Source organism: Varanus komodoensis, unplaced genomic scaffold (assembly GCF_004798865.1).
Source record: "Varanus komodoensis strain SLA01 unplaced genomic scaffold, ASM479886v1 scaffold10, whole genome shotgun sequence".
NCBI lineage: Eukaryota > Metazoa > Chordata > Lepidosauria > Squamata > Varanidae > Varanus > Varanus komodoensis.
In genome coordinates, this window is record NW_025335269.1 from 28,345,623 (window position 1) to 28,357,959 (window position 12,337).

The 12,337-nt window shown below is 41.5% G+C and overlaps 1 protein-coding gene across 1 annotated transcript; it reads right to left on the reverse strand.

The window, feature by feature from the left end:
- Positions 1-7,453: 7,453 nt before the first annotated feature.
- Positions 7,454-11,816, reverse strand: MYCN (MYCN proto-oncogene, bHLH transcription factor). The gene is made up of 2 exons (XM_044419182.1): positions 10,967-11,816; positions 7,454-8,831 (listed from the first exon to the last, which is right to left on the reverse strand). Exons 1-2 carry the CDS (start codon positions 11,814-11,816, stop codon positions 8,236-8,238), a joined length of 1,446 nt encoding a protein of 481 aa, XP_044275117.1. The 3' UTR covers positions 7,454-8,235.
- Positions 11,817-12,337: the final 521 nt, after the last annotated feature.

Below are 12,337 nucleotides of genomic sequence, written 5' to 3' on the forward strand. Positions count from 1 at the left end.
ATAAAATAAATCATAGAGTTGTACATTTAAACCAGCTTGGTGAATCCCAGGGATTCTGGTTTTAAAAGGAGGATTGGATAGATATGCAAGACTAGAGCCAGGCCACCCCTGTTTCACATGTTAAAAAGGCTCCCACACATTTTAGCTTTCTAAAATGTTTTGGATATTATGAGACACACACCATGGAAGTCTCTGAAATTTGGACAACAGCAAAAACACCATGAATAACAGAAGTCATATTCTTAAATAATGGTGAGAAGTAGTCATTTGCTTCTACAAACATAATTAATTAACTTATGGAATGGTACAAGCTTCTAATCCTCATTCTCTTCATGTGCTAGTACACGTGAACTGAAAAAGATGGGCTTTCTTTTGAGATTTGTGTATATATAATCTGACAAAGTTAAAATTAAAATACCAAACTTTTATCATGGATTGACTCATGAAGATAGTTCTTGGTACATTTTCTGGAGCATAAGAAGAGTCATATATCTTTAGGTGTATTCTTGCTGAATTCCCCTACTCAGATAGTCTTCTCTGTGCTGCTAAGTAGATGTGATGCAAAACCAAAACAATCAGCAGTAGCTGACTTCAGTGCCTCACTGTGATTCATAGCTCAGTCCTGTGCATGGTCATGTTGGAGCAAATCACATTCTGACTTAATGGGTCTTCCTCCCAAGTCAGTATATGGCCTTAGTGAAGGGTTAGCCTGAAATCATCAAGCCATTCAGAAATCGAATAACTAATTTTTCACCTTCCTGCTTCAGATTCTTCAGTGATTCCAAACAGAAAATTCATTTGCATGTAACATTATTGCAATACCTCTAAATATTATGTGACCTTTAAAACTTGTATTGCTTCTCAGGTATAGAACACTTTGTAAACACAACAAGCCACATAAAGCAATGCATACAACTCTTCAAAAAAGCTATTAGTGGAAGAGTAGAATCTGAGCTACCAGAATTTTGTCTGGTTTGCCTTCTGGGCTCCATTCTGTGAAGAGAATAAGTAGCAAGTAAGATCTGGGTTGGAACTTCTCCAGTGTACTTCTAGAAGGGAACATACTCTGTTCTAAGCATTGCATTCCCCAGATGGGCCTGAATGACACCCCTGTAGCCCTACTAAAATTATACTAAACTGTTTCACACACCATGCTTCTCACTCTCTAAAGAATCTGTGTAGGAGCTGAGAATTAGCTGAAGGCAGATGTATAGGTAAGGTATATGCATTACTGGGGTGCAGCCTGAAATGTCTTGAACCAAATGCCCCCACTGAATTCACCATCCAGCCACAAAAATCATGGGCTGGCAGGTAAGTCTGGACTGTTCATCTCACAAGTGCTTTTGGGAGGATAACCACATGCCATCCTGAGCTCCTCAGAGAGGAAGTGGAAGAAAAATGTAATTCAAATGAAACTTGTAAGCTCCCAGATGGTGCAAAGCAGCAGGCATAACCACTTGTTTGAGGCCTAACTTCCTAGTCCACTCCAGTAGGAGCAGGGTGGAAGAACAGAATAACCACGAGAAGCAACCTCCCTCCCTGGCAATCAGCTCACTTCCCCCCACCCATCCCTGTCACAGGACTACAAGGAGGAAAGGCACTTTTCACATAAAAATCTCAGGAATCCTAAACTGGAAAATGAAATAAGACTGCAACCTTCTGCATGCTTGTTTGAAAGTTAGCATCATCCAAATGAATAACCTCAAGTAAAATGTGTTTTAGGTTGGGGTGTTAATGGGACATTTCTGAAAAGAAATAGCATCAAATAGGCCTGACTAAGCATACTATGCTTTGCCAGGTAAGATCCCTGTGGGAGAAGCCCCTTTTGCAGCCCAAAGCAGAGATAACATGGTGGGTGAGATGTTGTGTAGGCCTGGCCCACACACAGCCAGCATCTGCATGTGAAAAGGCCCAGTCTTGAAATGGCAAGTTCGAAGTCTTTCTCCTACCATTGTGCCGTTTGAACAATGTGTTGCTTCCTAAAAGCAAATGAGGCCACATTTGGACCTACTGGTTTTTGTTCACATGCATTTTAAAATGGAATGTTCAAAAAAGAAACGACAACACATGCAGTATTCATTCTTGATGGCTAGTTTATGTATTTTACACTGCATGGTTGTGACCCTTTAGGAAGTTAAAAGATGGTGTGTGTTTTCTGGAACAAGTCATGTTCTTAATTATGTTCCAAGGAGTAATTTGAGACTATTAAGAACAGGGTCCTTCCGGGTTAGACCAAAGATCTGTGTAGTCCAGCATTCTGTTCCCACAACAGCTAGCCCACAGACAGGGCCTGTGTGTAAAAACACCCTCCCGCTTGTACTAAGTGGCAGAGATCTATGGGGAGATTAATTCATGTTTGCACTTCTAATTAAAATGATATTTTTCCTCAGTCATGGCCCTATCATATAAATTTAGAGTCGTTCATACTTTGTAGGTCCTATTGCATGCAGGAATGCTGCAAGCTCTCTGTTCTCAAACTGTGATTATGTTATGTATTGCCATGAGCCACCTTGAGGATTTTTACTGGGCCAAATGACTAGCATATGTATGGTTCTGTCTGACTATCAATCAGTACAAATAAAGTTAGTTCATGCAAACAATAGGGCACCTTTTGGCCATGAGAACTGCCTCAGGCACCTGCATTTCTTCTCTCTCATCACACGCTCAGTTTTCCTCCCTACTTTTGGATTCAAAGTAACTGATGTTTCTTGTGGCAAACTATGGTTACTGCAAAGCCTAATTTGCCTCCAACTCAGAATTAAAAACCTAGTTCAAACCACATTTTCCAATTTTAGTTTGAAGCAGCCTATAGTTTGCAGTAACTATATTCAGTCACCATGGTCAACTACAGTTATTGTGACCCAAGAAATGATGGAGAGATCTGAGGGCAGAGACTGTGGGATTGAGGCATGGCCTGAACTGCCTCAACTGGGCTAATGGGTTGAGAGTTTTGTGTCACACAATCAAACAGGTGGCAAAAGATTGTCTCCCAGTCTACATGGTTGCTCATTGTTGTGAGCCACTTTGAGGATCCTTCTTGGGCCAAATGGCCATGGTCTGAGAGATCAGTCAATACAACTAAATGAAGCTAGTTTATGCAAACACATTTGCAAGTGCCTCAATGGGGCATGACATTTCACCAAAGTCTCCTGAATTCTAATTACCTCCCTTCTGATCCGACACTAAACCAAGCAGCAGCAGCAATGGCAAAACTGCTCCTGATACCTCACAGCATACAGAGATGGGCTAGGAAGACAAAGGGGTTGATGAATATCTTTATTCAGGATCAGAGACAGACTTATTAGGCCCTGTAAAGCTCATTGAGAAAGCAGACGTTTCCTTTTACAGAGGGTTTACAGACTAGGTGTTAAAACAGGATATAACCACAAGAGGATGAATAGAAGAGGAGGATGCAGGTTGCAGCAACAATAAAGCAATCCAACAGTCGTATAAGAGCAGAAAGCTCAGCATGTGATTTGCCCAATCAGTGCAAAATACATATGATTATAAAGTCCTATGGGAGTGGAAAGGTCTGACAACAAATTCTCTAGCAATGATACAAAGACAACAAAAGAGTGATGTAGAACCAAAATTAATCCCGACCTGCATCATAGTTATGCCACAGCAACTGGGGCAAGCTGATCCACCAGAAATCTGACAGGTCATGGATTCTGTTGTTCCTTGTTGGCTGGATACAAGTGATCTGAAGCAGGGATGAGGTGGAATTCTGTTAGACTCTGAGCCAGACGATAAGTCCCACTGTAACCAGAAGTAATTATGGAACAACCCTTGGCTCTACTCCTGTTCTGGACATGGCATGCAAGGTGGACATATTGCAGTTTGGGCCATACTGCACCTGTCTCAGATGCTTGGAAGTTGGGCCCAACACCACTCTCTTGAATCATGGAAGAATGGAGCTTTTCAGGCTATTTGTAGCAAAACTGAAGACAGTCTCTGGAATGTGTTTTAGGATATTCCTACAGGTAATGAACTGTGTTAAACTAAGATTAAAAGCACAATTTTACCTTTTAATTGCTATGTTGGAAATTGCACACACACACACACACACGTGTGTGCGTGTGTGTATGATTTATTACAATTGAGTTGTACTCAGAATCCATAACTGACTTTACAGGATCTACAGGATCTTTATCTAAATATTTACTCAGGTATGTAAGCAAAACTGATGTTCTCAATGAAGCACAAATGGAAGTGCTAACTGGAGATCTGAATAACTACTGTGTATTTATTGTCAAATAGACCACTACTCTGCAATTAAAAAAGGCATTAACAACACAATCCCATGCATGGACACCCAGAGTTAAGACCCACTGTGATCAACAGACCTGTCTCCCAGGAACCTGTGCATAGGATCACAGGCGCAGGTCTAAGACTACTGAACCAACAGTATAAGCCCCACGTAAGTTAACTGAGGGATTAGTTGAGGACTGATGATGCATCTCTAGCTGTGCATTCATTTGCTAGCCTGTCCTTGGGGGAAATGCATTAGGAAATCTGAGCAAAGATCTTACTATAGAGAACATTTGCATTTCTTAAATGTCTCCTTTTCAAATGCTTATTCTTGGAATGGCATCTCTTAAAGCAGTGTGGTAAAGCAGCATGTCAAACTAACTTTGCTAAAAAGTGGCACATGGGGCAAAATCTCCAGGTAAAATTGTAGCAAAGGGTATTCTATAAAGAAAACAGAAATGTGGGTTGAGAGTTTCATCTTCCAACTACGAAGCATTCTGCTAATGCTGTCTTGGTTTTCCTGTTACGAACACCTGGCTGCTACCCACATTTTCTGATGGGATTCTGCTTCTGGAAGATCTCCTGCCAAGCATGTTGTCTGGATTGATACAACAGAAAATTCGTAATGTCAGTGGTCCAGTGCAGAAGTCAAAGTTGTGGTACAATTTGGACATCGGAATGGCTTAGGAACATGTGCTCCTTCCTCTCTCCTATCACATGCTCGATTCTCTTAGTTGCAGTCACAATAATGACAATTTCTTACAGAATTTGGTTTGGGCAAACTGTAGTTCAGCTATAGTTTCTAATTTTAGTTTGAGGAAACTCAGTAGTTTGCAAAAATTACTTCAGCAGATCAAGCTTCATGGCAAGTTGTAGTTATTTTCAAAGAAAGGATGGAAGAAACTGAAGACAGACAATATCAAGCTGAGGCAAGGTCTGAACCACCTCAACTGTTGGCAAAGCGTTATATTTCTATCTCACCTGAACGTAAAGGTTGAGAAAGGTTGCTCCCCCTGCCCCCCCCCCATCCCGGCAGCTTGCCATGAACATTAAAAAATGATTTTTTAATATACTGGGTTATATCTGTTACACAAGCAGGCTGCTTTTTCCTCTCCTCCCCGCTGCAGCCAATCCCCAGTTCTTTGGAGCAGATCTGCAGGGAGAAAAGAAATCCATGCTTCAATCCCTTGACCAGCAGATGGTCAAAGACAGACCCAACCCATTAAGTTTTAACTTTGTTAAAATGCAGGCTTGACCACAGCCATCAAACCCCATTCTGAACAAGAAAGGATTAGCAATGCTAAAAGGATACTGGACTGTGGGAAGCCCCCAGGGCAAGGGTTTCCAAAACTGGTGGAATTGCCAACAGGAGTGTATTGCTACATGAACTCTTTTGTCCATAATTAGCATAAAAAGGAGATCATCCTTTTCCTCTCATAAATTTGCAGGACCTTGCAATGTTTTTGTGTACTATATTCAAGACAGCAGCCTGAAAGAGATGGGCAGATGTTACCGGATTTGTAACATGGTCAAGATTTTAAAGCAGCCATTTTCATATATCTAAGATTCCAGGGTCTTTCAACCACTACTGATGAAAAAAATCACGTTATTCTGCAACTCTCTGTAACTGTGTTGTAATTTTTAAATTTTTTCATTTATTTTTAATACATATTATAAAAATTCTTAATGAGAGCCAGAATGCTTTTTCCTAGAATTCCTAGAATACTGAGAGCCAGGATCATGGCAATGACCATGAAGAGGAGTCCAGCGGTATCCCAAGAGCTTGAAAGAAGCCATAATTTGTTAATGTTTCCTCCTGGAGGTCATGTATGCATCAAGGATGCAGATGGGACCTAACATCTCATGTTGTAGTATTTTTTGTTCTAACCTCTAACAGCCTAAATTCAAAATCAAAGGATGCAAGTGCAAATAGATATATAACCACTATGATCATTCTGAATAAAAGGGGAGACCACAATACAATCAGACAAAATTTGAAGTTCCATTTATTGTCTACAAGATCCTGCATCTGAATGTCATACTAGCTCCCAGTTTTTAAATGACAAGTTTATCTAAATCAAAGTAACTGGTGTTTATTATATTTTTTTGCCCCTTTTCCTTCCAAGGAACTCAAGGCAGCTTTCATCTCCTCCTCTCAAACTTAGCGATTCCCAAAACAACCCTGAGGTAGGTTGGGCTAAGGGTTTATGACCAGCCCAATTTTACTCAAGGAGTTCCATGGCTGAGTGGGGACTAGAACCCGCACTGTCCAACTCCCAATCTCGCACTCTTGACCTCTACATCACACTGGCTCCATTTTGGGAATCTGCAGAACCCGAGAGACTTTAGTCAAGTCTTGCCAAGAAATGGATTTTGGTGACTTCATGTACTAACAGGTTTTGCATTATGTCCTCAGAAGAATTTTTGCTACTTATGTGTAGGGACCAATTTAATAGGACTGTAACAAAATTAACAAACCTGCAGCTGATTGATTTGCTCTGAGACTCAAGTTCCATGATTGCAGCTGGGTTATGTAAACAAATCAGAACTTAGGGGAGTTCAGTAGTTATCTAAGCAGAGTCTGGGAACAGAATGAGAGAATGCCTTCTTTCACCAACACAACTCAGCTTTGTGACACTGTTTTTTTTGTATCATGCCTACAATACCAAAATCAAAGGTGCTGTACTAGTGCCATTAGCCTCAAGATTTGGACTTGTGTTTTCCAGCAGCATTATCCTTGCGTGGTACAGCAGGCCTGGTCCTGTCCTAGAACTGCAAATCCATGCACACTTATCAGAAAGTAGATACCACCAGGATGAACCTAGGGTAAGTTATTCTTAAGAACAAATCCACTGAAATCAATGGGATGTAAATTAATGATCCTGCTCCCTTTTCTGGGCCTAATCCAAACTCTAATTGAAGAAGAGGCAAAGTTCAGAAAGCACGGTATTAGGGGAATAGCAAGACAGTAATTATCTTTTACATTTTTGTGGCAACTATTTTCTATCAATGAAATGATAGAGAAAAGATGAGGAAATGTGTATTATACAATTAAAAATTAAGTAACACATCATTTAATTGCTATTTATTTTCATAAACATGAGGTATTTCAAAGTGCTATAAAGATGCAGCACTAAATGTACATCGCTGGAAGAAATTAAACACAGAACTTTGCAATTACCCAGTTCTATGCAACAAACATTAACAAATACATTAACTGGAAGAAACAGGCTAGGAAAAAAGGCATATATAGTAAATTTCTTTACAAAAGTTTTCTTAGTTCAAAAAAGTGATAAAGTAATATCTACTCAAAACTTTCCACAACCATTTTCATACGAAAATATAAGTATCAAATTTAGTTATGTATCAGCATCATACTAAAGTATACAGGCAGTGTAAGAATTAGTACAGTACATAACAGAGATTAACAATATATTTGTATACAAAAACATGCTCCTCAAACATTGAGGTATTACAGTACTTAGGTATGAACTTCCAGTCTAATATTGGTAGCAAAAGTCACCTCTCATAACCCAAGACATGTACAAAAGGCAAGTGTGTATGTGGTATTTACAGAGGTGTTCCCCCCTCCCATCCCCCAACAAGGGTACAAAATGGTTTTGCCCCATAACACCTGGTAGAACATAAGCACCATTAAAAAGGAATGAATGGTTCCAAACTCAACTGGATGTCATAAGCAGGTCCAAACGCTCACAACGTTTAAAGAACATATACAGTTCTAAGAGGAAGTACAAAGGCATTCCATCACGGTTTGGCAGTCTCTTCAATTCCATACAAGAACATCCATCTGTTCTCCATCCCAATAACAGTGTTTTGTCATCTATATCAGAGACTGGATTGAACATAAAACCAACATTCTTAACGTCAAAAAACATAACTCTCTTTAAGGAATCAAAAATGTGCAAAGTGGCAGTGGCTGTCCAGATCAGACAATCATAAAAAAGTGTTTTTTAAAAAAGAAATTTAGCAAGTCTGCATGTGTTCTAATTTCTTTATCAACTGCTGTTGTCTGACTTGCAATTTCTCCTTTTCTAATAATAACTTGTGCTCCTCGGCATGTAGGGAATGAACGTATTCAGTGGCTTTTTTCAAGATGACAACTTTTGCCGCTTTCTCGTTTTTAACCAGTTCTGGCACATGGTCCCTTAACGTAAGGAAACTTGACCTCAGATCGTTGCGCCGCTGGCGCTCCAGAATGTTGTGGTTCCGCCGACGCTCACTGTCTTCTGAATCGGAATTTCGTGGACTGGAGCTCTTCAGTTTTGGTTGGGTCATGGGTTTCACAGGGCGGGGTGCTTCATTTTTTAGCTTTTTCTGGGGTGGCACATCTTCATTCTCTATATAGGGTGAAGGGGCAGCATAGTTATGTTGCTGATGAATAGGGGCACAGCGCTTTAGGATGACCTCACTGGGCTGAGTTTTCCCAGAAGAAAAAGTGGTGGCAATTTTAGGACGCATTGCAATAGTCAGGGTAGTAACAGCTTTGTAGGATGAGGAGCGCCTCTTTTCCACTGTGACCACATCAATTTCTTCTTCCTCATCTTCTTCCTCATCTTCATCTTTTTAACACATAGAAGAGAAAACACCGAGATGTTACAATCTCAGGGAAACATACAGAAGGCTCTCAAGCATTTAGCATTCATTAGCATGTACATGTTTTAGATAAATCAATTCCCAATGTATAAATATTTAAGCACTCAAAATATGCAGTGCAGGCAATAAAACAGCATTTAAAGGTGAAATAAAAAACAAATGAAATGTGTAGGTTTTAGAATCCGTAGACATTTATCCAGCCTTTAATAAATTATATAGGGTTACAGGAACTACAGCACTGAAAAGAATGGAATTTCAGATAATACTGTAAACAAAATACATGCCCAAATAATTGTAGTGGGATTAAAAGAATATAAACATGAAATGCCTTAATTTGCATTTTAAGCAAACATTCTGTGCTCTAAATTGAATGCACAAAACACAAAGCTCATATAATGTGAGCTCACAGACACACACACACTCTCCAGAACACATCTTGCTTGATTGAAAAAGGACTGGAACACCAAACAATTGTTGGATTTGTTCTAACAGAAAATGCAAAGCTGTTCCAGTTGGTGGGTCCCTTTAAGCCAAAGTTTTGGTTTACTGCCAAGAAGACAGCTGTTGGGAGGAAGTGCTCCCTCACTCAAAGCTGTCAAGTTGCAGACATGAAGGGGGCAGTGAATCTTTTGAAACGGGAGCTGAATTGTCAAGTTTATGATTATGGTCATATGGATCTTTTCATTTACATATGAGAGATGATGTTTACACTCATGTTGTATTCTTCCCCTGCCTTTCTACCAGGATGTACATGTTGTACTAAAACCTATGTTTTGTTCCACTATAGAAAAAAAGCAACTGTGTCAGATAAATTCCTACAGAGCAAAAAAATGATGCCTTATGAAAGGTACAAAATTAACCTGCTGCACCCAACAGAAAAACAAATCATTCTTGTTTGAAAACAGTCTGTTTGCATAATTCATTACTTTGCACAAAAAGTACCTTTTAAGGCAGCAGAAATGAAGAGGCTGCATTGTGGCATTTAATATAATGGTATTGTAGACCTGCTGCTCTTGTTGTTGTATTCATAAAACAAAGCATTTTTTCATTCACTTATCACCAACAGCAAAACCTCATTTAGTATATTTCCAAGCAACTGTCTGGAAAAGTCCTGAAAGGAAACTTTTTTGATATGATACTGACCTAAGAGAGACAAGCACACCGCCATCTACTGGTCAAGCTTTGTAAAATATCTAAGATGGAAGCATAAAGCCCACTGACCTATTTGAATACCCAAAGGGACTATCCCAGTTGATTTAGTAATCTTTTCAGAAATACTATTGAAATAAAAGCGCTCTTGTCTTGTGAAGTAGATGTATTAGCCCTGTGTACAACATCTGTACACAGCTGCTGGGAAATGTATAGACCCAGGTTTATTTCACAGCATAAAAGGTTTTCACATGCATCTATGGAGCAGTCTACATTGTAAGGATCAAACCTTTTCTCTTATCTCTTAATTTCTGTCCCTGTCCCACCCCAGCTTTAAATCTTTTCCCTCATTTCTCTTTTTATCTTGCTGTTCTGCTGTAAATAGTAGCCTGACACTGTGACCAGCAATTTTCCCCCAGCTCTTTTTTCACTGATAGCTAAACACAAAAAGAAGTGACTTAGGAATATAGGTTCCTGTTCCTTAGACTACATATGGTGGCTGAAGAATAAAGATTAATCTTGCTTTAATTCAGGTGCAGGTAGGAAATAAAAGAGATTTATCTCTTCTTCTCTGTCACTGGTCCTTCAGCCAAACGGCAGTACAAATGGACTAGGTCAAACCAGGGAACCTAGTATTGTAACTCGTTAGCTGAGCTGGTTGGGGCAGATGAGAAAATAGTCCAAAACATCTGGAGACCATCAAGTGGGCAAACTGGTACAGATCACAGCATGCCAAAGCACTCGATCGCCATGCAGCACTCACAGTAATGTGATCAGGATTCTGCGCTTCTGCCACTCGCGACCCTCCAACTTCCAGCTGCTATCGCGGCTAGCAAAGATGCACAGTGCAACTAGACAAGTCATGCCATGCTGGCAGTTCGGCAGGGGCAGGAACCATCACCTGGAAACCCTAGCGTGACGCATGCATGTAACAAAGGATGTTGTTATTTACCAGAATCACTGAGTGTATCATCTCCTGAACTGTTGTTGGCCCGGCTGTCACTAGTTGCACCTGGGTGGCGGCTGTTGCTGCTGCTGCTGCTGCTGCTGCTGCGCTGAGCAGAAGCGGCTGGTGCCGCCCCTTGAGCAATCCCGCCGCCACTGCTGCTGCCGCTCACCCGGATGCCAGCCACTCCCCCTGCCGCAGAGGCTGGAGCCGCGGCTGCTGGCTCTCTCTTGTTCATCGGGAAAGGGAACACCACGGCTGGATCCACACACTCTGAAACAGAGTTGTTGAGCTCTGCTTGGCTGCTGCTATTGTTCCCACTGCTGGCGCTGGGGGGGTTGGTGGTGGCGGCGGCGGCGAGGGTGGCAGACCCAGCTGTGGCAGGCGCTACAGCTGTTCCTCCTTTATTCTGCAGCTTCTCATTCACGGCTCTTTCCAGCTTCTCACTAGCAGAAGAGCCACTCCACATACAGTCCTGAATAATGATGGAGTTGAGGTTGCTGCTTTCCCCCAAGCCCGTCTCGAAGGAGTCCCCTCCATCGCCACTGCCCCACAGGTCAGCTTCCGGGGGCAGCAGCAGCATTTCGGATGCCCAGTCCAGAGGGTCGCTGGCGCGGAATCCCCCTAGAGCTGCTCCGCCCCAGGACACCGGGGCTCCTCCTGGAGGGTTCTCTTGCAAACCTGCCGGGCTTGGAGACAAGGGAGGTGTAGGCAGCAGCTCAAACTTTTTCCAGATGTCCTCCCCTGGAGGAGCAGAGTCCGGACCGCACAAATAAAAATCATCTTCATCCGGATAGAAACAAGGCTGCAAAGAGTCAAATTCAAGATCTGGGTTTTTACTGACCATCCCAGGCATCTCGGTTGTTTTCTCCCAGGCAGTAGGGTTCCTTAGTTTGGAGATGGCAATTTAGGACAAAAATGTGTGTTTTGTTTTCCACTTGATGAGAAAGGATCTGAAACTAGACGGGGTTGGAAAAAATGCAAATTAGATTAAAAATCCAGAAATCCACACCTACACAATCTCGAAATTACAACCACTTCTCCACCAACACTTCAGTGAGACATGACACAGTATCAGTAACAATTAGACTGCACACAAATGCAACACTTCCTGGGTTTCTACCTTCTCCAACAAAAATGCAGAAATCTCTCAACAGGGATGTACAAATACGAATGTATGGGGCTTGTACGCAGTCCTGCCAGCCGCTATCCCTCAAGTCTGTTCTTTGGGCGGTGGCAGGGGGTGGGGGGGAATGTTCACAGATGCAGAGAGATTTTTCATCCAGCAGCTGCCCTGCAGGAAAACCCTCCAGATATTCCAGCAAAGTAAGAGGAAGTTTTTTCTCCTTTTGTCATCTTCAGGCTATACAGGAGACC